The sequence below is a fragment of the Rana temporaria genome, chromosome 8 (genome assembly GCF_905171775.1).
Source record: "Rana temporaria chromosome 8, aRanTem1.1, whole genome shotgun sequence".
Taxonomy (NCBI): Eukaryota; Metazoa; Chordata; class Amphibia; order Anura; family Ranidae; genus Rana; species Rana temporaria.
In genome coordinates this window covers 184,976,064-185,001,852 of record NC_053496.1, presented here as the reverse complement: position 1 = coordinate 185,001,852, position 25,789 = coordinate 184,976,064, and the positions used below count along the sequence as shown (strand labels likewise).

The window sequence follows — 25,789 nt, the reverse complement described above, 5'->3', positions numbered from 1 at the left end:
CAGAGACGGGTCCTTTTCGGAGGACCACTGACGATGCACCCGTCGCAGTTTTTTGTGATGTCACTCTTTATGTGTGTGCACATTTTTCTCTGCACCGGGTGGAGTTTTTGGGTTGTGTTTTGCACGCCACAGGCTTTTCAAAAAAAAAAAAAAAAACACCTAGCTCCTCTCTTACCAAATTGTCTTCCTTTAAAGCTTCTGCTGAAGATCAGACTACACTGCTAGAGGGACCCAACCAGCAGTGACACCCCCTCCTTCTCTCTCCTAGAGGGACCCAACCAGCAGTCACACCCCCTCCTTCTCTCTCCTAGAGGGACCCAACCAGCAGTGACACCCCCTCCTTCTCTCTCCTAGAGGAACCCAACCAGCAGTGACACCCCCTCCTTCTCTCTCCTAGAGGAACCCAACCAGCAGTGACACCCCCTCCTTCTCTCTCCTAGAAGGACCCAACCAGCAGTGACACCCCCTCCTTCTCTCTCCTAGAGGAACCCAACCAGCAGTGACACCCCCTCCTTCTCTCTCCTAGAGGGACCCAACCAGCAGTGACACCCCCTCCTTCTCTCTCCTAGAGGAACCCAACCAGCAGTGACACCCCCTCCTTCTCTCTCCTAGAGGGACCATACCAGCAGTGACACCCCCTCCTTCTCTCTCCTAGAGGGACCCAACCAGCAGTGACACCCCCTCCTTCTCTCTCCTAGAGGGACCCAACCGGCAGTGACACCCCCTCCTTCTCTCTCCTAGAGGGACCCAACCGGCAGTGACACCCCCTCCTTCTCTCTCCTAGAGGGACCCAACCAGCAGTGACACCCCCTCCTTCTCTCTCCTAGAGGGACCCAACCAGCAGTGACACCCCCTCCTTCTCTCTCCTAGAGGGACCCAACCAGCAGTGACACCCCCTCCTTCTCTCTCCTAGAGGGACCCAACCAGCAGTGACACCCCCTCCTTCTCTCTCCCAGAGGGACCCAACGGGCAGTGACACCCCCTCCTTCTCTCTCCCAGAGGGACCCAACCGGCAGTGACACCCCCTCCTTCTCTCTCCTAGAGGGACCCAACCAGCAGTGACACCCCTCCTTCTCTCTCCTAGAGGGACCCAACCAGCAGTGACACCCCCTCCTCTCTCCTAGAGGGACCCAACCGGCAGTGACACCCCCTCCTTCTCTCTCCTAGAGGGACCCAACCAGCAGTGACACCCCTCCTTCTCTCTCCTAGAGGGACCCAACCAGCAGTGACACCCCCTCCTTCTCTCTCCTAGAGGGACCCAACCAGCAGTGACACCCCCTCCTTCTCTCTCCTAGAGGGACCCAACCAGCAGTGACACCCCCTCCTTCTCTCTCCCAGAGGGACCCAACGGGCAGTGACACCCCCTCCTTCTCTCTCCTAGAGGGACCCAACCAGCAGTGACACCCCCTCCTTCTCTCTCCTAGAGGGACCCAACCAGCAGTGACACCCCCTCCTCCTCTCTCCTAGAGGGACCCAACCAGCAGTGACACCCCCTCCTCCTCTATCCTAGAGGGACCCAACCAACCAGCAGTGACACCCCCTCCTTCTCTCTCCTAGAGGGACCCAACCAGCAGTGACACCCCCTCCTTCTCTCTCCTAGCAGAGGAAGCCAGACAGAACTTTGAAGTCTTTAGTAATCTCTGATTTCCTTATAAAGTGTTTCTTCCATGATAAAGATCAGAGGAGCGCTCAGCCACGTGTTTTCTGAGGTGTATATCAAGGTGTGCTTCTTTCCAGTGTGAGATCTCTGATCTACGGCAAAATATGATCCATATAGAAGACATTTCCCGCACGCAGGACACTAATACACCTAGAGGGTTGTATGGGTTATCTGATGTTTAGGAAAACAAGACTCCTGTAAATTTCCGGCACTTGACAGGAAATACGGCATCCCCCCAGTGTGAGATCTTCGATGTATAACAAAATCTGATCTCCGTTGATAACATTTGCCGCACTTAGAGCAGCAATACGGCTTCTCCCCTCTGTGAAATCTTTGATGTATGACAAGGTCTGATTTTCGTTGATAACATTTCCCGCACTCAGAGCAGGAATACGGCTTCTCGCCTGTGTGGGATCTTTGATGTATAGCAATATCTGATTTCTGTGAAAAACATTTCCCGCAATCGGAACAGGAATACGGCTTTTCTCCCGTGTGAGACCTCTGATGTCTAGCAAGATCTGAGCTCTGAATAAAACATTTTCCACACTCGGGGCAGGAATACGGCTTCTTCCCTGTGTGAGAGATTTGATGTACAACAAGTCCTGATTTCCGTCTATAACATTTCCCGCACTCGGGGCAGGAATACGGCTTCACCCCCGTGTGACAGGTCTGATGTGTAACAAGGTATGATCTCCGTTTATAACATTTCCCGCACTCGGGGCAGGGATACGGCTTCTCACCAGTGTGAGATCTTAGATGTATAACAAGTTCTGATTTCCGTGGATAACATTTCCCGCACTCAGAGCAAAAATACGGCTTCTCCCCTGTATGACAGCTCTGATGTGTATCAAGCTCTGATCTCCGTGTATAACATTTCCCGCACTCAAGGCAGGAAAATGGCCTCTCCCCGGTGTGAGATCTCTGATGTATAACAAGTAGAGAATTCCGCGTATAACATTTCCCACACTCAGGGCAGGAAAATGGCTTTTCCCCCGTGTGCAATCTCTGATGTGCAGTAAGATTGGACTTATGGGAAAAACATTTCCCACACTCCGAACAGAAATACGGCTTCTCACCCGAGTGCATTCTCTGATGTGAGTGTAGATGGTCTTTCTTTGCAAAACATTTTCCACATGCAGAACAGGAATATGGCTTCTTCCCTGTGTGAGTTGTCTCATGTGTAGCAAGCTTTGATTTATAAAGAAAACATTTCCCGCACTCAGAACAGGAATAAAGCTTCTCTCCCGTGTGAGATCTCCGATGTACAGAAAAACTTATTTTAGAGCGAAACCTTTCCCCACATTCGGAACAGGAAAATTCCTTCTTCCCCGGAATCCCGGCCCCATCCCCCACAGTATGAGGTCGCTCAGAGTCGGAGGGATTCCATGGTCTATCCACACTGTGAAGTCCTCCATCCATAGTGGAGATCAATGTCTTTTCTCCTCCACAATCTCCTGTGATGTCCTCATCTTCCATTTTACAACCTGGAGATAAAGTGAGACGATCCTTTGAGGGTTTCTCCATGGCGTGTCCTGGAAAAATAGAAAAACATCATCAATAGATCTGAGAGGGTTAGTTCACTTCCATCAAGATTCCATCTGGATCAGGTAGATATGAGGGAGGAGATGCTCTCCATATGTTACTTACTCCCGACCTCTGCTCTCCATGGCCCAGATTCTCAAAGGGCTTACGACGGCGCAGCGCCATATACGCCGTCGTAAGTCCTAATCTGGGTTGTCGTGTCTATGCGACTGATTCTTAGAATCAGTTACGCATAGATAGCCATTAGATCCGACAGGCGTAAGTCTCTTACGCCGTCGGATCTTAAATGCAATTTTTTTTTTTTGCCCGATAGGTGGCACTTCCGTTGATTATGCAAATTAGCTAGATACGCAAATTCACGAACGTACGCACGGCCGACGCAGTAAAGTTACGACGTTTACGTTAGGCTTTGCCCCTGCTATATGAGGCGCAGCCAATGTTAAGTATGACCGTCGTTCCCGTGTCGAAAATTTATAAAATTACGTTGTTTGCGCAAGTCGTCCGTGAATGGTGCTGGACGTAATTTATGTCCACGTCAAAACCAATGATGTCCTTGTGACGTCATTTAGAGCAATGCAAGCCGGGAAATTTTAGGGACGGCGCATGCGCAGCTCGTTCGGCGCGGGGACGCGCTTCATTTAAATGAAACACGCCCCCTACCCACCGAATTTGAATTTCGCCGGGTGATTTACGCTACGCCGCCGCAACTTTACAGGCAAGTGCTTTGTGAATAAAGCACTTGCCTGAAAAACTTGCAGCGGCTTATGGCGTAAATGAGATACGTTACGCCCACACAGAGATATGCCGATCTCTGTGAATCTGCCCCTATGTGTTTATCAGATGATGGGGGATCTAGGTGGAGCCTCCGTACTGCTCTCTCCTTTACAATAAAGTCTCCTCTTACCCGGTGATGTGAGGGGCGGCTGATTCTCCATCATGACGTCCTTGTAGAGATCCTTGTGTCCTTCTAAATACTCCCACTCCTCCATGGAGAAATAGACAGTGACATCCTGACACCTTATAGGAACCTGACACACACAATGATACAGTCACCATCCAGACACACCCCTTGTCTGTTACTGGATAATGTCCCAGAATCCTCCTCACCTCTCCTGTCAGCAGATGGACCATTATGGTGGTCAGTTCCAGGATCTTCTGTATGTTGTGTCTTGTAGGTATCCGAGATAGAGGTGGGGGGATGGTGATGGGATTCTGGATTTTGGAGGATCTTGTCTTGTCTTTAGTAGATTTCTTCATTATTACTGTACAGTTCTGTGTTATAGAAAGATAAATATCACTCTCCCATAATCCCTCACCTCTATATTTATTCTCCAGGGATTGGCCACAATGTTGCCGATTCAGCAAAGGACAGACATCTCCATCCAATGATGTGATTACAATGTGGTCAGATTTATTGCTCCTTCTAGAAGTCATATAATAGTCACCAATGTTATACTAGCAAGGTTTACTGACCCACCAGGAAATGTTTCCCATGGATTTAGCGGTCAGTAGGAGTGGCAATCATGGGCCTCACTGATTGGACTAAAGCTGACATTACTCTCTTCTATAACCAATGTCGCCATCTTGTGCTATAACCAAATATCATAGAGTATGTACACTTTATGTATTCATAGTACTTGTGTACTCGCTTCTCGGCCTTTTGGCTAAGATCAAGTGTAGTATCTGTTCTTATCAGTTGTCAGAGGAGCGCTGAAGCACCTCCTACATGGGAGGGTGGATGCAATCCAATGACGTCATTGCACCTGGAAGGATGGTTTCAGCAGGGACTACGCCGTGCTGCGCGATAGATACTGAGGGCCGGCCCATGGTTGCGTCTGAGCCATCTGGAAGGGTGCTCCTGGTGAAGATGGGTAGCTGCACTTGGTCTGGTCTTTTTGCCGAGTTCTAGTCTGGCCTTCTGGCTGGTGTAAGTGCTGCCCCGGTCAGAGATCTGGTAGGAGGAGCTGGTACTGCCCTGGTGGAAAGACGGGGTAAGGCCATGCAAATCCACCGGGTTGATGGGGGGTCTGGAAGGGCTAGTATTGGTGGAGGCTGCTAACTGGAGCGGCAGTTCTCCCTAAGAAAACCTTGAAGGGCTCTCTAGCTGGCAGGGGTGGAGGGCTGCACTGGCCGGTCGGGGGGTTGGATATGGAACAAAAAGCCTATGGTGCATGCGCCCCTGGAGTGGCAGTCCAGGGGTATCTGAAGATCACTGTGTGTGAGGGTCACTTTGATTTAAAGATACCACGGTCACTGCACCAGAAACACGCTTTTTTTTAGCACCTGCCTCCTGGGCCGGGCCTTTTGGCTAGGACCGGAGGAATTTTTTATTCCTGGCCGGAGAGGCCTGGTCATTGTATACCACAATGACCACTTCTTTACTATCCCTTTCCCACACTTTATTTAATCTATTAGCCTATGTTTGTCACTTTTTTGTTTGTGCACGTTTTGTCACTGTGTGATTAGTAGGGTGCCGGTCCTCGGGCCAGCCCTGAACGTCTTGGGAGTGGGTGGACATGGCCTTCTGGCTTAGTTCACCTGCTCTCATGGGGTCTCCCTTCGGGGGAACCCCACCTAGTACTGGGAGGGTTCTGTTTTGACAGACTGTCCATGGAATGGGGTCCGTGTCGGCTTCGGCTGCTCGGACCACTTGAGTACCTCAGTGCCCGTCTGGAGCCTAATGCCCCAGGGGATCGGGGTCAGGTCCTTCCTCACAGGAGGACCACTTGACGCAGCACCCGTTGCACGTTTTTGTGAACACTCTTTATGTGTGTGCACATTTTTTCTGCACCGGGTGGAGTTTTTGGGTGTGTTTTGCACGCCATAGGCTTTTCAATAGAATAAAATAAAAATAATTCATAGTACTTGTGTGGATGTCGGTATTGATTAGCAGATTGTCAGAAGACTTTGGGATGTATTCGGAGTCATATGCAGTGTACAGCGAAGTCAGATGTAACCTCTTCATTACACTCACCTCTCCAGTCAGCAGGCTGAGGATCTCCAGGGTGAGGTTCAATATCTTCTCATTCCGGGGAAATTCCTTCCTTACATTCTTCACAAAACTTAAAATCTGCTGATTGTCCATCATGACGTCCTTGTAGAGATCCTTGTGTCCTTCTAAATACTCCCACTCCTCCATGGAGAAATAGACAGTGACGTCCTGACACCTTATAGGAACCTGACACACACAATGATACAGTCACCATCCAGACACACCCCTTGTCTGTTACTGGATAATGTCCCAGAATTCCCAGAATCCTCCTCACCTCTCCTGTCAGCAGCTCCATCATCTTCTTGGTGACTTCTAGAATCTTCTCCATGTTGTGTCTCTCGGGTTTTAGGGAGTCACATGGAGGCACTGTGATGGTCATATGATCACCTGACTTCACAAGAGGAAATCTCTGTATTGGGGAACCAATAGGAATATCATGTTAGAATCCCAGAATCCTCCTCACCTCTCCGGTCAGGTTTGTGTTTTATTAATAAAGATAAGAGTGATGTCATGTGACCTCCCAGAATCCTCCTCACCTCTCCGGTCAGGTCTGTGTTTTATTAATAGAGATAAGAGTGATGTCATGTGAAAAAAAAAAAAAAAAAAAAAAAAAGAGTGATGTCATGTGATCTCCCAGAATCCTCCTCACCTCTCCGGTCAGGTCTGTGTTTTATTAATAGAGATAAGAGTGATGTCATGTGACCTCCCAGAATCCTCCAGTCAGGTCTGTGTTTTATTAATAGAGATAAGAGTGATGTCATGTGACCTCCCAGAATCCTCCTCACCTCTCCGGTCAGGTCTGTGTTTTATTAATAGAGATAAGAGTGATGTCATGTGACCTCCCAGAATCCTCCTCACCTCTCCGGTCAGCAGGTAGATGATCTCCAGGGTGAGGTTTAGTATCCTCTCAGTCATGTGACTCCGATCCTCCTCCATCCTCATTGATGTGGTCATGTGATCTATGTGGGTTTCACTGTAGATAGATAGCGGAGAATTATCTGGATTGCATTGGCTGTAAATTTTTTGGAATTTTATGGAAGTTTTGAGCTGATGGAAAGTTTGACTCTCTTTTGTATTAACTGAGGAAAGAGGAGGGACAGAGGGGTTTGTTTACAAAAGAGGGGTAGTTCCTCCAAATTAGAGACAACTGGAAGCTCTGGCACTGGGGACCCCATGGCCACCAGAAGCCTGTTGATGGCTGTCAACTGTGAAGTGCCCCTTTTTCTGGAAGATTTTTTTTCACTGCTTTCCTTCTTTATCTCTCCTTCAGAGCTGTCCTGATCTTCCATTGGAGACATGCAAGTGCGATCTGATATCTCATCATCCACCACATGTTCCTTAAAGCTGTCCTACATTTCACTCCATGACACACAAACGTGGTCTGACATTTCATCACCCACCACCTCTTCCTCGCTGGAGTCCAGCTCACAGAAAGCACTGGCTACCGGCCCTCCGATGGCTGTTGCGTGGCTGCTGTCCTCTGCCTGGATTTTGGCTTACTTAGAAGTGGAGAAGAGCTTGGGTTTCCTTTGAACGAATCTCAAGCCGAACTCTGACTTTTTTATACTTTTTTATACTTCAAAAGGCTTCAGGTCGGGTCATTCTCACCTAAAGAAAGAGTTGACTGCAGGACAAGAACGACCCAACCCACAGCTCATTGGAATAAGAAAGAGTGCCTGTTCAGAGTTTGGCTAGAGATGAGTTTGGCGCAGTGGTGGCTGGTGCTAAAAAAAATTAAGGGGGGGCGCAAACAAACTAAAAAAAATAGAAAAAAAAAAAAAACATCAATTGCAGCCACTGTGCCATCAAACGCTGCAACTGTGCCCATCAAACGCTGCCACTGTGCCCATCAATTGCAGCCACTGTGCCCATCAATTGCAGCCACTGTGCCCAAACACTGCCACTGTGAGTTTTCCCCCCGTCCGCCCGGCACTTAACCTGGGGCAGCGGGTGACAGCGACGAGCGGGGTCCTAACCTGGGGCAGCGGGTAACAGCGACGAGCGGGGTCCTTCATGTCTCCTGCACTTCTCCCGTCCTGTCAGGCGTCCAATAGCGCCGCCTGTTTCAGCCAATCAGGTGACAGGTATCCAGACATAAGCAACCTGATTGGCTGGTCAGTGTTAAGGAAGCGATGTATTTGGTTCCCTGACACAAGGGAGTAGTTTGGAGTAGGGTTGTCCCGATACCACTTTTTTGAGACCGAGTACAAGTACCAATATTTTTTTTCAAATACTCCCCGATACCGAATACCGATACTTTTTTTTTGAATGTCATGTGACAGTGGCGGTATTTTTTTTTTTTTTACACAATTTTTATTTTTTACAATGATTTTTTTTTTTTAGGGGGGGGGTAGTGTCAGTGTGTTTTTTTTATATTATTATTTACATTTCAATTATTTATTGCAATTTTTTTTTCATTCAGCCCTGTTGGGGGGGCTTTAGTGCAATGAAAATGAATGGAGAGAAGACAGAGGCTCCTATCCATTCATAAACTAAAACATTGTAAACACAGGTTACGATGTTTCAGTTATATGAATGAACAGACACTGTTCATTCGGAAAAGGTAGGAGCCGGGTTCAGCGGCTCCTACCGCCGCTCTCCATCCTGACAGAGGGGGTGGAGGAGGAGGACATGGAGAGTGACACCTTGGAGGGGGAACACGGAGCATGGAGGGGGAGAGCGGAGCATGAAGGAGGACAGCTGCTGCACGGAGGGGGACAGCTGCGGCATGGAGGGGGACAGCAGCGCCACGGAGGGTGACAACAGCGGGACAGTGGGGGACAACAGCGGCACGGAATGGGACAGCAGAGGCACGGAGGGGGAGAGGAGCGGCACAGAGGGTGACAGCAGCGGGACAGTGGGGAGGGCAGAACCCAGGAGGATTGCAGTGGCATGGAGGGGGGACACGGAGCGTGGAGGGGAGAGCAGAACGGATGGGGGGAACTAGAGGAGGATACAGGGAAAGTCAGGTATCGGGTGAAGTATCGGAGCATTTTCCCCGAGTACAAGTACTCGGGCAAATGCTACTAGTATCGGTATCGGGACAACCCTAGTTTGGAGGATGCCCAAGGTCATCTCTACATTGCATTCAGACATCGACCCTCTCTCTTCTTCCCTTCATCACAGCCAATCCTCCTCCTGGGCATTATGGGTGAGCACCAAAATTAATCAACCACAAATTAGACCTGAACCTCCTTGAAACTGGGGTCAAATTTCAACTCGTCTCATCCCTCGTTACAAGGGACTGTTAAGGAGAAAAGGTGACACGTCTCAAAAATGAAGAGAATATTCCGTCCCCGTAAATAGGGGAAATGTTCTGACCCTGAAGGGATTATTCTACGTTTCCAAACTATATATGTGTGTATCATCATCTGCTGGAGATAAAAGACGTCACAGTGACTATGGAGGAAGAGGACGGACATGACGGGAGTTACTGGGTGTAAATAGAAAATAAGATCTTATTACCTCATCTACTGCCAGTTCCAGCAATGTCTCCTTTCTACTTCCTCCCGACTCACCTCTCACCCGGAACTTCCTCTTTTATACCTGACATCACTTCCTGTTCATTTTCAATAGAGATGTCCTGTCTGGGTAGAAGTGAGATCACCACCTTGTGGAGCTCAGAGGAACTGCAGCCCCTAAGAAAAATGTCATACTATTAACACGGTTAGTACTGTGTACATTTATAGATACATACTGTACGTGTTGACCCAGAAAACTTGAGAGATGTTTGGTTTTGAGTGTTCTCTCCTGGGTATCTCAGCAATTGAGGCAAATTTAACAGGATTTCCCAGAGGCTCTCGAGTAAGATTACAACTTGGTCAATAAACTCACTTTCTAACTATGTTAAAATGTAGAGGAAACCAGTGGCTGATAGAGACAAAAATGTCTTCTCTAGAGAACAGTCCCATCTGTTAGCTCCACTTCTGTCTCCTTTCTCCTTCTGTGTCAAAGTGGAGGTCTGACGCTTTTTTTAAGGCTGCATTCACATCTAGGCAGACAAAATCGCGGCGTTTTGTCCCGCAAATTGCGGCGACAAATAGCGGCGTTTTGTACTGCGATATGCGGCGACAAAACGCAGTGATTGTCCGCCTAGATGTGCCCCTAGATTGTCCCCCTATGGAGATGGTTTCCCATCTCCTATGCCGAACGCCGAAAGCCGCCTGAAAAAAAAGTCCGGGACTTTTTTTCAGGCGGCAGGCGTTCGGCGTGGAGATGTGAACCATCTCCATAGAGGGTAATGGTAAATCATCCCTCTGGCGTCTCGGGGCGGCAGCGGCGTCACACTACAGGCGACAAAACGCCTAGGTGTAAGTCAGCAGCTACAAATACTACAGCTGCTGACTTTTAAAATAAGGACTCTTACCTGTCCAGGGCGCCCGCGATGTCGGCACCCGAAGCCGATCTGTCGCTCGGCTCTCGTGTGCTGCCGCCGCAATCTTCCGTAAGGGAATCAGGAAGTGAAGCCTTGTGGCTTCACTTCCTGGTTTCCTACTGTGCATGCGAGACTCGCGCTGCGCGATTTCACTGGTCCCTGCTGTTTTCCGGGACCTGTGTGTCTTCCAGAAGACAGTGGGGGGGGGGACACAAAGGAAGTGGCATAGTTACACGAGCCACCCGCGGGTATCTATGCACGGAAGTGGGTGCAAATACCCATATTAGACAGGTATCTGCTCCCCCTCGCCCTGAAAGGTGCCAAATGTGACAGCGGAGGGGGGAGGGTTCCGAAAAACGGAAGTTCTATTTTTGGGTGGAACTCCGCTTTAAGCTTATGTCAGTTGAAGTCAGTTTTTAGTGGCTGACAGTCAGAGCTACCCCAGCCTAGGCATTCCAGCCTGTCAATCAGCCAACTCAGACAGCTACCCCATTCAGCTGTCAGGACCTGGCCCAAGCTATCTAACCCAGTTGTCAAGCTCAGGATATGCTAACCCACGCAGCTGTGAAACCCAGACGGAGCTAGCCCACTCATATGTCCAGGCTTAACTAGGCCCTTTACTTGTCAAGAACAGGCCCAGATAGCCCACTCATCCATCAAGACCAGACCCAGCTCGCCCACTCTTATATCAATCCTAGGCCCAGCTTGCCCACTCATCCTTCAAGCCCAGGCCCAGCTAGCCCACTCAGCTGTCACATCCAGGCTCCTCTAGCCCAGTTAAGGTTAGCTTACCCAACTATCAACCCAGATGTCTAGTGGCAAGGTGGGCTCCTCCAAGACATTAGGATAAGTATATAGCTTATACAGTGAAACCTTGGATTGCGAGTAACGCAGGTTTCGCAGTACAAGCACTTTTTTTTTTAAATCCTGACTCGGTTTGCGAGTTTTGTCTGGTGCGCTGTGAACAAGGCTTATCGCCGAACTAGTCTGCTGCTGACTGTACTCACTGTGAAGGCTTCAAAACAAATACGCTTGATGTTATGGAGTTGCCGGCTGCTTCTTTTTCTCGATGACCGTTTTTCTATTAGTGTGTGGAAGGACACCTCAGCTTGGACACCCTGGGGTAGATTCAGGTAGGGAGCGCGTATTTGTATGCGGGCGTAACGTATCCTATTTACGCTACGCCTCCGCAACTTTGACAGGCAAGTGCAGTATTCACAAAGCAAAGTTGCGGCATAAATAGGCCAGGGTAAGCCCGCCTAATTCAAATGTGGGTGTGTTTTTTGTTAATTTATTGTGACCCCACGTAAATGACGCTTTTTCCGAACGGCGCATCGACGTCCATGAAAGTATCCCAGTGCGCATGCTCCAAATTAACCCGCAAAAAGCCAATGCTTTTGACGTGACCGTAAATGACGCACAGCCCTATTCGCGAACGACTTACGCAAACGACGTAATCGACGTAAAATTAGACGCAGTCCCGACGTCCATACTTAACATTGGCTGCGCCTCATATAGCAGGGGTAATTTTACGCCGGAAAAAGCCTTACGTAAACGGCGTATCTGTACGGCGACGGCCGGGCGTACGTTCCTGAATAGGCGTATCTAGCTGATTTACATATTCTAGGTGTAAATCAGCGTACACGTCCCTAGCGGCTAGCATAAATATGCAGTTAAGATACGACAGCGTAAGAGACTTACGCTGGTCGTATCTGATTCTTTGAATCAGGCGCCAGGATACGACGCCCCACACTCAGAGATACCCCGTTGTATCTCCTACCTGAATCTGGCCCATAGTGTATATTGGGGGGGGGGTCCTTATACAGGTATGCCTCAATGCGTTTCATGGGATAAACCCACTTCTTCAGGAAGACTTTGAGGGATAAATCTGAGGCCAACTGAGCTGCAAAGGGTGGGCCAACTCAATATTGAACCCTACTGGCTTAGACTGGGTGTCATGGTCTTACCTCTCTCCTGTCTCCTTCGTTTGACATGTGCTGGCGGCCATCTTGGTTTCTGGGACTCTTGTAGCCTCCCACCCTGCGGCTCCTCCTTCCCACTGGGAGGAGCTGGATGCCTGGCTCATATATTAGGAGGTCTGTGGCTTCAGTTCCTTGCTTGGTCCTCCTGTGTTCACATGCTTCTAAGACTGCTGCTGCTTCTGGTTCCGATCCTGGCTTCGTCTGACTTCCCTGCTGGTTCCTGATCCTGGCTTCGTCTGACTTCCCTGCTGGTTCCTGATCCTGGCTTCGTCTGACTTCCCTGCTGGTTCCTGATCCTGGCTTCGTCCGACTACCCTTCTGGTTCCTGACCTCTGGCTTCGCAAGACTCTGTTTAACCATCCGTTTGGACTTTTGCTTTACAGCTTGATTTTCAATAAAGCCTTCTTATTTTCACTTATCTCTTGTTGTACGTCTGGTTCATGGTTCCGTGACATTAGGACCAAGCCATGAATTTTGACGGTACAGGGCCATCCTCGCTACCCACGCTGGTTGCCAGACTTGATCAGCAGGATTACTTGTTGGGTCAGTTCGCCGTGGCGTTGCAAACCCTGCTTGAACGCACGGCTCATTTCGCTCCCGTTGCCGATGGGTCGGTTGTCGCTCCTGGGCCCGCTCCTACTGCCGCTCCGGTTGTTGCGCCAGAGTCTACCCCGACACCTGTTGTTGCGCCTGCGGTGTTTCGGGGTATGACCGGTTCTGCCCCCCTTCCACAGCGATTTGGGGGAGAGCCAACTCTGTGCCGAGGTTTCCTTAACCAAGTGGGCATTTATTTCGAGTTGCTGCCACATGCCTTTCCCACTGAGAGATCAAAGGTGGGCTTCTTGATCTCGCTGCTCTCGGACAAGGCCTTGGCCTGGGCCAGCCCTTTATGGGAGAACAACAATCCGGTGGTTGCCGAGTTTTCCGGTTTTGTTGCTTCTCTTCGGAAGGTATTCGATGTGCCGGCTCGCGCCGCCTCTGCTGCGAAGCTCCTTATGTCCGTCAGACAGGGTTCACGATCCGTAGCCGAATACGCCATTGAGTTTCGTACCCTGGCAGCAGAGGTGGGCTGGAATAATGAGGCTCTGGTCGCTGCTTTCTCTCATGGTCTCTCGGATGCCTTGAAGGATGAGGTTGCAGCTAAGGACCTACCAGTGGAGCTCGAGGCTCTTATTTCTTTCCTGATTTTGATTGACACCAGACTCAGGGAGAGACCTTCCTTTAAGGAGAGCCTGCGGAGGCCTCCTAACAGTTTGGCGCCTACGTTTGCTGTCCCACCCGTGCCTCCCTCTCCTCCCACGCCTCCTGGGGTTGACTTGTCTGGGGGTGAACCCATGCAGCTGGGGTTTGCTCGCCTGTCCGAGGGGGAGAGGGTACTCCGGAGACGCGAGGGCCGATGCACGTACTGTGGTCTCGGTGGGCATTTTCGGTTGGCATGTCCGAACCGTCCGGGAAACGCTCGCACCTGAGATCCTGTCGGGGGCAGATCTTGGGTGGAGTCTCCTCGTCCCCGGTTTCCCGTGTTGATAAACCACTGATCACTGTTGTCCTCTCCTGGGTCGGGGGCTCGGTGACGACCCAGGCGTTGGTGGACTCTGGTGCTGGTGGTTTTTTCATTGATAGTGAGTTCGCTGCCGCCAATTCCATTCCTCTGCAGGCTCGAGGTTCCCCGCTGGCTCTAGAGGCGATAGACGGCAGACCCCTCCAGCCGCCACACGTGACCCATGAGACCCTTCCTGTGGGGATAGCCATTGGTGCCGTTCACAGAGAGTCGGTCTGCTTCCAGGTTATTTCGTCTCCACACTACTCGGTGGTCTTGGGGTACCCCTGGCTCCAGAAGCATAATCCGACTTTTGACTGGAAATCGGCCGAGATCCTCTCATGGTCACCACAGTGTGGGGCTAGTTGCATCCATGGGCCTGTCAAGTTGCTGTGTACTTCCTCGGACTCTCTGTTGCCTCCTGAATACGAGGAGTACCGGGATGTATTCGATAAGGTGCGCGCAGTTGCCCTACCTCCGCACCGCCCATACGATTGTGCCATAGAGTTACAACCTGGTGCCGTTCCTCCTCGCGGCAGGGTCTATCCACTGTCGGTTGCGGAGAATGAGGCTATGGAGGAGTACGTGATGGAGGCGCTGTCCCGTGGTCACATTCGCAAATCCTCGTCCCCGGCAGGGGCTGGATTTTTCTTTGTGAAAAAGAAGGGCGGTGAGTTGAGGCCTTGCATCGATTACAGGGGCCTTAATCGCATCACGATCAAGAACGCTTACCCGATACCCTTGATTTCCGAGCTGTTCGATCGCCTTAAGGGGGCCACGGTCTTTACCAAACTCGACTTGAGGGCGGCATATAACCTGGTAAGGATCAAGGCGGGCGATGAGTGGAAGACCGCGTTTAACACCAGGACCGGTCATTATGAATCCTTGGTTATGCCTTTTGGGTTGTGCAATGCGCCCGCAGTCTTTCAGGAATTCATAAACGATGTTTTCCGTGACCTGTTGCAGCAGTGTGTGGTGGTCTATTTGGATGACATCTTGGTATACTCTGAATCCATGGAGGCCCACATTCTGGATGTCAAGCGAGTGTTGCAACGGTTACGAGAGAACAAGCTGTTCGGTAAGCTTGAGAAATGCGAATTTCACCGATCCCAGGTAACCTTCTTAGGTTACATCATTTCCGCTGAGGGGTTCTCCATGGACCCTGAGAAGGTTTCGGCTGTCTTACAGTGGCCTCAGCCCAGTGGTCTTCGTTCCTTGCAGCGCTTTTTGGGCTTCGCCAATTATTATCGGAAGTTCATCAGGGACTTCTCCATGCTGGCCAAGCCTCTCACGGATCTGACCAGGAAGGGCAGTAATTCCCAGGTCTGGCCGCTCGAGGCCATCCGGGCTTTTGAGGCCCTAAAATCCGCCTTTGTGTCGGCCCCGATTCTGTCTCATCCCAACCCTGGGTTGCCCTTTGTCCTCGAGGTGGACGCATCTGAGACGGGAGTAGGCGCCCTTCTGTCTCAGCGTAGAACACCAGAGGGTCCGCTGCTTCCTTGTGGGTTTTACTCCCGGAAACTGTCACCCGCGGAGTGCAACTATCAGATTGGTGACAGGGAGTTATTGGCCATAGTGCAGGCTCTCAAAGAGTGGAGGCACTTGCTCGAGGGCTCCGTGGTTCCGGTTCTCATCCTGACGGACCACAAGAATCTGACCTACCTTTCTGAGGCCAAGAGATTGACACCACGTCAGGCCAGATGGGCTCTGTTCTTGTCACGTTTTAATTACGTGGTCTCCTACCTACCCGGTTCCAAGAACATCAGGGCGGATGCCTTATCACGGCAGTACTCCGAGCTGTCCAGGGAGGAATCTATACCGACTTCGGTCATACCTCCGAATCAGATCCTGGCCGCCATTCGCACCAGTCTGACCTCTCCCCTTGGTGAGCAGATTTTGGCGGCTCAATCTGGTGCTCCCTCTGGGAGACCCAACGGCAGATGTTTTGTGCCTGAGGAGTTGCGCACTCGGTTGTTGCGAACCTACCATAACTCCAAGACCGCGGGGCATCCTGGTAAGAATCAGCTGTCCTGGGCTGTTTCACGTCTGTTCTGGTGGCCTTCCCTACGCTCCGACATCGCCGCATATGTAGCGGCATGCTCCGTTTGTGCCCAGAGTAAGTCCCCTCGGCACCTTCCGTTGGGCCTGCTGCAACCCATAGCCACCGGGGAGCGCCCATGGTCACACCTGGGGATGGATTTCATTGTGGACCTCCCTGCATCCCGAGGCCATACGGTCATTCTCATGATTGTGGATCGGTTTTCCAAAATGTGCCACTGTGTTCCTCTCAAGAAGTTACCCTCTGCACAAGAATTGGCCACGATTTTTGCCTGGGAGGTCTTCCGGTTGCACGGTTTGCCCAAGGAGATAGTGTCGGATCGGGGGAGTCAGTTTGTGTCCAGGTTCTGGCGCGCCTTTTGCTCCCAGTTGGGGATTCATCTCTCCTTCTCCTCGGCCTACCACCCTCAGTCCAATGGGGCCGCAGAACGATCCAATCAGGCCTTGGAGCAATTCCTTCGTTGCTATGTCTCCGATCACCAGGACAATTGGGTTGACCTCCTGCCTTGGGCTGAGTTTGCCAGGAACACGGCGGTGAACTCTTCCTCTGGGACGTCTCCCTTCATGGCCAATTATGGGTTCCAACCTGCCGTGTTACCGGAGGCATTCTCTCCCCAGGATATTCCGGCTGTGGAGGATCACCTTTCCGTCCTACGCGCCTCTTGGGTACAGATCCAGAAGTCCCTTGAGGTCTCTGCGCAGCGCCAGAAACTCCAGGCTGATCGCAGACGAGCGCCTGCTCCTTCCTACCAGGTCGGAGACCGTGTATGGTTGTCCACTCGCAACCTCAACCTTCGAGTGCCCACTCCCAAGCTGGCTCCTCGCTTTGTTGGTCCCTTCCGAGTGCTTCGCAGGGTAAACCCGGTAGCCTATGCCCTTGCGCTTCCTCCTGGCATGCGGATCTCCAACGTGTTTCATGTCTCCCTGTTGAAGCCACTGGTGTGCAATCGCTTCACTTCCTCGGTTCCTCGGCCTCGTCCGGTCCAAGTGGGCAATCATGAGGAGTATGAGGTGAGCAATATCCTGGACTCACGCCTGGTCCGCGGTCGGGTGCAGTTTTTGGTCCACTGGCGTGGTTACGGTCCAGAGGAGCGTTCCTGGGTTCCCTCCGCAGATGTCCATGCTCCTGCCTTGCTCCGAGCCTTCCACGCACGTTTCCCTCAGAAACCGTTTTTTGCACCGCGGAGGAGGGGCCCTTGAGGGGGAGGTACTGTCATGGTCTTACCTCTCTCCTGTCTCCTTCGTTTGACATGTGCTGGCGGCCATCTTGGTTTCTGGGACTCTTGTAGCCTCCCACCCTGCGGCTCCTCCTTCCCACTGGGAGGAGCTGGATGCCTGGCTCATATATTAGGAGGTCTGTGGCTTCAGTTCCTTGCTTGGTCCTCCTGTGTTCACATGCTTCTAAGACTGCTGCTGCTTCTGGTTCCGATCCTGGCTTCGTCTGACTTCCCTGCTGGTTCCTGATCCTGGCTTCGTCTGACTTCCCTGCTGGTTCCTGATCCTGGCTTCGTCTGACTTCCCTGCTGGTTCCTGATCCTGGCTTCGTCCGACTACCCTTCTGGTTCCTGACCTCTGGCTTCGCAAGACTCTGTTTAACCATCCGTTTGGACTTTTGCTTTACAGCTTGATTTTCAATAAAGCCTTCTTATTTTCACTTATCTCTTGTTGTACGTCTGGTTCATGGTTCCGTGACACTGGGATACAATTAAAGTTCATGTGTGTGTGAAGGAAGATGTCCCAATACTTTTAACAATATAGTGTATATGGTGGGTCCTTATACATTTGTGGCTCAACGTGTTTCATGGGATAAACCCACTTCTTCAGGAAGACTTTGAGGGATAAATCTGAGGCCAACTGAGCTGCAAAGGATGGGCCAACCCAATATTGAACCCTACGGACTATACTGGGATGCCAATAAAGTTCATGTGCGTGTAAAGGCAGGTGTCCCAATACTTTTAACAATATAGTGTATATGGGGAGGTCCTTATACAGTTGTGCCTTGACGTGTTTCATGGGATAAACCCACTTCTTCAGGAAGACTTTGAGGGATAAATCTGAGGCCAACTGAGCTGCAAAGGGTTGGCCAACTCAACATTGAACCCTACGAGCTAAGACTGGGATGCCAATAAATTTTGTGTGTGTGTAAAGGCAGAATAAATAAGTCTAAATATTAAAAACGCCGTTGTATCTCCTACCTGAATCTGGCCCATAGTGTATATTGGGGGGGGGGGGGTCCTTATACAGTTATGCCTCAACGCGTTTCATGGGATAAACCCACTTCTTCAGGAAGACTTTGAGGGATAAATCTGAGGCCAACTGAGCTGCAAAGGGTGGGCCAAATCAATATTGAACCCTACTGGCTTAGACTGGGATACAATTAAAGTTCATGTGTGTGTGAAGGAAGATGTCCCAATACTTTTAACAATATAGTGTATATGGTGGGTCCTTATACATTTGTGGCTCAACGTGTTTCATGGGATAAACCCACTTCTTCAGGAAGACTTTGAGGGATAAATCTGAGGCCAACTGAGCTGCAAAGGATGGGCCAACCTAATATTGAACCCTACGGACTAAGACTGGGATGCCAATAAAGTTCATGTGCGTGTAAAGGCAGGTGTCCCAATACTTTTAACAATATAGTGTATATGGGGAGGTCCTTATACAGTTGTGCCTTGACGTGTTTCATGGGATAAACCCACTTCTTCAGGAAGACTTTGAGGGATAAATCTGAGGCCAACTGAGCTGCAAAGGTTTGGCCAACTCAACATTGAACCCTACGAGCTAAGACTGGGATGCCAATAAATTGTGTGTGTGTGTAAAGGCAGAATAAATAAGTCTAAATATTAAAAACTTTTGGGTTATTTTTTTACCAAAGAAATGAAGCAGAATACATTTTGGCATAAATTTTATAAACACAAATAAAGAAAAGGGTTTTTTTTCCACTTTTTATATTTTTCCATTTATATAGCAAAAAATAAGAAAACCTCAGCGTTGATTGAATAACACCAAAAGAAAGTTCTATCTAAAAGAAATGATAAAAATGTCATATGGGTACAGTGTTGCAAGACCGAGTAATTGTCATCCAAAGTGCGACAGCGCTGAAAGCCAGAACTTGACCTGCACTGGAACGGGGTGCAAAATCTCCGGTATTGAAGGGGTTAAGTAACACAGTGATTTCCCATGATTCCTTGCTCCATCTAGTGGCTATAATGCGGTATGTTCCCTGAAATACCTCAATCAGGAGAAAAAGCAAAACCACAATATGGCCACTAGATGGAGCCAATGATCAAAGGAAATCATGTTGAAATAAAATAAGAGCAAAATGTATCACGGCTGAGCGAATGCGTGTCACATTTATTCAACTATTTTATTAAACAGACCTGTGAAGTGCCTATGAAATCTTCCACCACAAAATGTACTCAGCCAATGAGAGGGAATGACTCCATTTTTATTTTAAAAGGCCTAGAGAACCGCCTTTTAAGTGGTGGGGTTAACGTGTTTCGTCCTGGAGGACGACTTGAAAAAACAGACCTCTTGCAAGAGAATAATAGACCTCTAAGGCCGCGTACACACGATCGGTCATAACCGATGAAAACGGACTGAAGGACCGTTTCATCGGTTAACCGATGAAGCTGACTGATGGTTTGATGTGCCTACACACCATCGGTTAAAAAAACAATCGTGTCAGAACGCGGTGACGTAAAACACACAACGTGCTGAAAAAAACGAAGTTCAATGCTTCCAAGAATGCGTCGACTTGATTCTGAGCATGCGCGGCCTTTTGACCGATGCTTTTGCATACTAACGATCAGTTTTGACCTATCGGTTAGGCGTCCATCGGTTCAATTTTAAAGCAAGTTCTCTTTTTTTTTGACCGAAGGATAACTGACCGATGGGGCCCACACATGATCGGTTTTGACCAATGAAACGGTCCTTCAGTCCGTTTTCATCGGTTTTGACCGATCGTGTGTACGTGGCCTAAAGCCCTGTACACACAGACGAGAATCCTGTCGTAAAAAAACGTTGTTTTTCTCGACGGGATTCTTGTCTAGCTTTCCTTGCATACACACTGTCAAGCCAAAATCTTGTCGTTCTAAAACGTGGTGACGTACAACGGCAGTATAAAGGGGAAGTTCGGTTCCAATGGCGCCACCCCTTGGGCTGCTTTATCTAATATCGTATTACTGCTTGTTAGTAAAAGTTTGGTGAGAGACGATTCGCGCTTTTCAGTCTTCGTGCTTTTCAGTCCGAAGACTGTGCTATCTCCATTACGAACGCTAGTTTTACCAGAACGAGCGCTCCCGTCTCATACTTGATTCTGACCATGCGCCGTTTTTTAAGACTCGGAAAAGAATACACACGAACGTTTTTCTTGTCGTAAACCAGTCCGACGAGAATCACGACGGGAAAATTGAGACTCCCGACGAGAAAATAGAGAGCAGGTTCTCAATTTTTCTCGTCGAGATTCACGACAATTTTCTCGATGAGAAACCATACACACTAACGGTTTTCTCTGCAAAAAGCTCTGCCTGCAGTTTTCTTGCCAAAAAAAACGTGCGTGTGTATGAGGCTTAAGTCTCCATACCACAAAATGTACTCAGCCAATGAGAGGTAATGACTCCATTTTTATTTTTCTCCTGCTATCAATGTTCAACACAGTACAACACTTCATCTATGTCTTTGGTGATCTCTGATTGTTTCTTATGTTGTTGCCTTTTTTTGGATTTTTTTTTTTATCCCCACAAGAGTGTGGCCCCCCATTTTCTCAATACTATGTTTCAATGGGAGAAACATTTACCAATCTAACCTCTAGATGGCACTGTTGTATCATTCATTCCATACGAATTCTTTGTCAAGAGGTCAAGCTACGGTCTATGAACTGTTTCTTACATGATGAAGATCAGCCATGGAGTATATCTGAGGTGTATATCAGGGTGTGCTTCTTCCCCACATGTCCAGCAACACTCACATACAAGACATTTCCCACACTCACTAATACGCCTCAAGGGTCCCTGATGTACAGGAAGACAGGACTTCACTGGGGAACAATTCCCTCACTCAGGACAGGGAAGAGTCTTCTCCCCCCATGTGAGATCTCTGATGTCTGGAAAGATGGGACTTTTGTGAAAAACATTTCCCGCACTCAGGGCAGGAATATGGCTTCTCCCCCGTATGCAATTTCTGATGTCTATAACAATGGGACTTCTGTGAAAAACATTTCCCGCACTCAGTACAGGAATACGGCTTCTCGCCGGTGTGAGAACTTTGATGTGCGACAAGTTCAGATTTTTTTACAAAACCTTTCCCGCACTCAGAACATGAATGAGGTCTTTCCCCAGTGTGAGACTTTTGATGAGTGACAAGGTTTGTTTTTTGCACAAAACGTTTCCCGCACTCAGAACAGGAATGCGGCTTCTCGCCCGTGTGCAACTTCTGATGTCTGGAAAGATGTGACTTACCTGAAAAACATTTTCCGCACTCAGGACAGGAATGCGGCTTATCCCCCGTGTGAGATCTCTGATGTATGACAAGATCTGATTTTTGTATAAAACCTTTCCCGCACTCAGAACATGAATATGGTTTTTCCCCCGTGTGAGACCTCTGATGTGTGATAAGATCAGACTTTTTTACAAAACGTTTCCAGCACTCGGAACATGAATATGGTTTTTCCCCTGCGTGAAACCTTTGATGTGTGACAAGATCAGATTTTTGTGCAAAACTTTTCCCACACTCAGAGCAAGAATACGGCTTCTCACCCGTGTGCAATCTCTGATGTCTGTAAAGATTGGATTTGTCAGAAAAACATTTTCCACACTCAGGACAAGAATATGGCTTCTCCCCTGTGTGGGATCTCCGATGTACAACAAGTTCCGACTTTTGTACAAAAGATTTCCCACACTCAGAACATGAATGCAGTTTCTCACTTGTGTGCCATCTCTGATGTCTGTAAAAATTAGACTTGTCTGAAAAACATTTCCCGCACACAGGACAGGAATACAGCTTCTCCGTAATGTGAGACCTTTCATGGGCATTAAGATCGGATTTAAAATGAAAACACTTCCCGCACTCAGTACAGGAAAACCTCTTATCTGTTGGAGAGACGGCACCGTCCCGCACAGTCTGAGGTTCCTCAGAATAAGAGGAATACGATGATCCGGCACCGTCCCGCACAGTCTGAGGTTCCTCAGGATAAGAGGAATACGATGGTCCGGCACCGTCCCGCACAGTCTGAGGTTCCTCAGGATAAGAGGAATACGATGGTCCGGCACCGTCCCTCACAGTCTGAGGTTCCTCAGGATAAGAGGAATACGATGGTACGGCACCGTCCCGCACAGTCTGAGGTTCCTCAGGATAAGAGGAATACGATGGTCCGGCACTGTCCCGCACAGTCTGAGGTTCCTCAGGATAAGAGGAATACGATGGTCCGGCACCGTCCCGCACAGTCTGAGGTTCCTCGGGATAAGAGGAATACGATGGTCTGGCACCGTCCCGCACAGTCTGAGGTTCCTCAGGATAAGAGGAATATGATGGTCCATCTACACTGTGTGGTGCCGGATGGACATTTGAGGTAGTTGGGTTTTCTCCTGGACTATACTGTGTGATGTCCTCATCTTCTACTTTACAGTCTGGAGACAAAGTGAGACAATCCTCTGAGGTTTTCCTCATCTCCCGTCCATCTACTAAAATAGAAATACAAAGATTATTACTAGACATGAGCTGATTGTTTCCCCTAAACCAGGACGAGTGTCCCCACCCCCTCTATCACTCATTTCCATCTTCCCAACACTTCCTTTTAGTTCATGATTTAGTCATGAATAACAGCAGAGCTGAGCCCCACCAGAGGTCAGAGAGTGAGGATGGGGGAGAACAACCAAGATGAAGACTGGACTGATCCTGAAGATCACCATCATTGCGTTATTGACTCCTCCCTCATTATCACTTTCTGTTTAAGGTTTCAACGTTTGAGGATGTTATCACATTATTATCACCATGTAAAAGTCTGTGCTCCAATCTCGAGATACGCCGCGTAAGTGTAACTATGCGCCGTCGTATCTGTGCGCCGTGCCCACAATCTGAGATACGCCTAAAAATAGGCTTCCTACGACTGACGTAACTTGCCTACGCCGTCATATCGTGGGCGCATATTTACGCTGGGCGCATTTGCCGCTCCTATTGATCTTCTATGCACATATGCAAATGAGGGAGATACTTTGATTCACGAATGTACTTGCGCCCGGCGCATAATATACGCGGTTTGCGTAAGTCGTATGTCCAGCGTAAAGTTATTCCCCATATATGAGGCGCAACTCATGCTAAGGTATGGACCAGGGAACACAGCCGTCGTATTTTATGTCGTTTACGTAGTACGTGAATAGGGCTGGGCGTAGGTTACGTTCACGTCGTAGGCAGTGATCCGTCGTATTTTAGGGAGTAGTTCCGACGTGATTCTGAGCATGTGCACAGGGATACGTCCACGGGATGGCGCATGCGCCGTTCATTTTAAGTACTTGTATGGCACTCGGCCCATCATTTGCATTGCGTCACGCCTCATTAGCATGGCTCACGCCCACTTCCACCTACGATGGCTTACGCAGAGGGAACCCAGCGCAGTTTGGGAGGCAAGTGCTTTGTGAATTCGGTCCTTGCCTCTCTGCGCTACGTCGGCGTAGCGTATATTAGATACGCTACGCCGGCATAAATATGCGCCAATGTATGTGAATCCGGGCCTATGTGTATATATAGCAGAGGGTGGAGGGTAGAGGAGAAGTCAGGACTATGTAATGTACAACATATTGTATCAGATACAACAGATAGGACTACTGTATATAGTATCAGAATTATATAATGTACAACATAGAGTATATAGTGCAGGGGTCAGGAGTATGTAATGTACAATATAGAGTATATAAGACAGTGGTAGGGACTATGTAATGGTCAATACCCATAAAATCAGTAATCAGTGGTGGATTAAATGTTTACTGGAGACAAGTTACAGAGATCCCACACCGCTGCCTCCCATCTCCTGAGACTGCACTCAGTGACTTGGGTCTGAGACTATACAGACATATCCCTCCACCCGGCACAACAGAGCAAGTAACCCCCGGGAGATTTGTCCTGTCAGAGACCTTGCTGGACTCAGGGTATGGGACAAAAGACCAAGAGAAATACAGGAATACAGGACGGGGAACACACCTCAGGAAAGTGACCAGGGGATTACAGGCTGATATCACCCAGTCCTGGCTGTACTGTGAACTAGGGATGGGCTATCTGTTTGAGTCCAACATGAGTTCAACTCGAACATTGCCTAACAGCGAACAATTTGGGGTGCTCGCGGTAAATTTGAAAAGCCGCGGAACACCCTTTAAAAGTCTATGGGAGAAATCTAAAGTGCTCTTTTTAAAGGCTAATATGCAAGTAATTGTCTTAAAAAGTGTTTGGGGACCGGGTCCTGTCCCAGGGGACATGTATTAATGCAGTTTTTTCGGGAGCAGTGATTTTAATAATGCTTAAAGTGAAACAATAAAAGTAAATAATATTCCTTTAAATTTCGTACCTGGGGGGTGTCTATAGTATGCCTGTAAAGTAGCGCTTGTTTCCCGTATTTAGAACTGTCCCTGCACAAGGTGACATTTCTAAAGGAAAAAAAGTCATCTAAAACTACTTGTGGATATAATGAATTGTCGGGTCCCTGCAATACAGAGAAAAGTCATTGAAAAAAACAGCAGTAAAATAAAAATAAAATAAAAAAAGCGTGGGGTTCCCCTTAATATCCATACCAGAAATAAAGGGCCCGATATGAAATTTGGGGTGACCCCCACGCTTTTTTTTTAAAAAAATTGGTTCGGGGTTGGCCTGGTAATGGACTGGGGGGAACCCATGTCATTTTTTTTTTCAATTACTCTTATCTGTATTGCCGGGACCCACAATTCATTATAGCCGCGATCAGTTTTAAATGACTTTTTATCCTTTAGAAATTACACTAAACACGGGAAACATGCGCTACTTTACAGTCATACTATAGACCCCCCCCCCCCGAATATTTCAAATCTATTGTTTCAATTTAAGCATTATTAAAATCACTGCTCCCGAAAAAAAACTTTAGTTTTTAAAACGTTTTTTTGCATTGATACATGTCCCCTGGGGCAGGACCCGGGTCCCCAAACACTTTTTATAAACAATAACTTGCATATTAACCTTTAAAATGATCACTTTTGATTTTTCATGTTCATGTCCCATAGACTGTGTTCGAACAATTATTTTGCCTGTTCGCGTGTTCTGGTGCCAACCGAACCGTGGGGTGTTCGGCTCATCCCTACTGTGAACCAATCAGTGAACAGCATGGGTGGAGGAATGTATTTTGTTGTAAATGACCCACCTGTGCTGATCTCTGTAGGAGTGTCCTCCTCTATAAATGTCCCCGTTATTCCATCCTCCTCCATAGACTGCTGATCATCGCTAACATACGTCTCTTCTTCTTCCTCTTCTTCTTTAACCTCAACTTTGATATCTATCAGATCTTCACTCTAAACCAAGAGAATGAGAGAAAATAACATCTGTAAAATATAAGCTCACATAATAATTCCACATATCATCTTCATGAGTCCATGTCCTAGATGCTCCATCTCACCTACCTGATCAT

The 25,789-nt window shown here is 48.7% G+C and overlaps 2 protein-coding genes and 1 pseudogene across 2 annotated transcripts in view; 2 read left to right on the top strand and 1 right to left on the bottom strand.

Moving 5' to 3' along the window:
* LOC120909614 (zinc finger protein OZF-like) overlaps positions 1-25,789 on the top strand; it is a 713,034-nt gene that overhangs the window by 107,399 nt on the left and 579,846 nt on the right. The gene's annotated exons all lie outside the window — the stretch shown is intronic.
* On the bottom strand, positions 1,644-25,789 carry LOC120909816 (zinc finger protein 260-like). The gene is made up of 3 exons (XM_040321545.1): positions 25,782-25,789; positions 21,245-22,273; positions 1,644-2,831 (listed from the first exon to the last, which is right to left on the bottom strand). The coding sequence occupies exons 1-3, from the start codon at positions 25,787-25,789 to the stop codon at positions 1,811-1,813; spliced, it is 2,058 nt and encodes a 685-aa protein (XP_040177479.1). The 3' UTR covers positions 1,644-1,810.
* LOC120912505 lies at positions 4,847-4,952 on the top strand (annotated as a pseudogene).

Excerpts from the sequence above, each read along its gene's own strand:
- LOC120909816 (XM_040321545.1), bottom strand. Across the intron at positions 2,832-21,244 it reads CATCTTTCCAGACATCAGAG|AACTCACACAGGGAAGAAGC; the intron begins ATCTCACATGGG and ends TACACATGAGAC.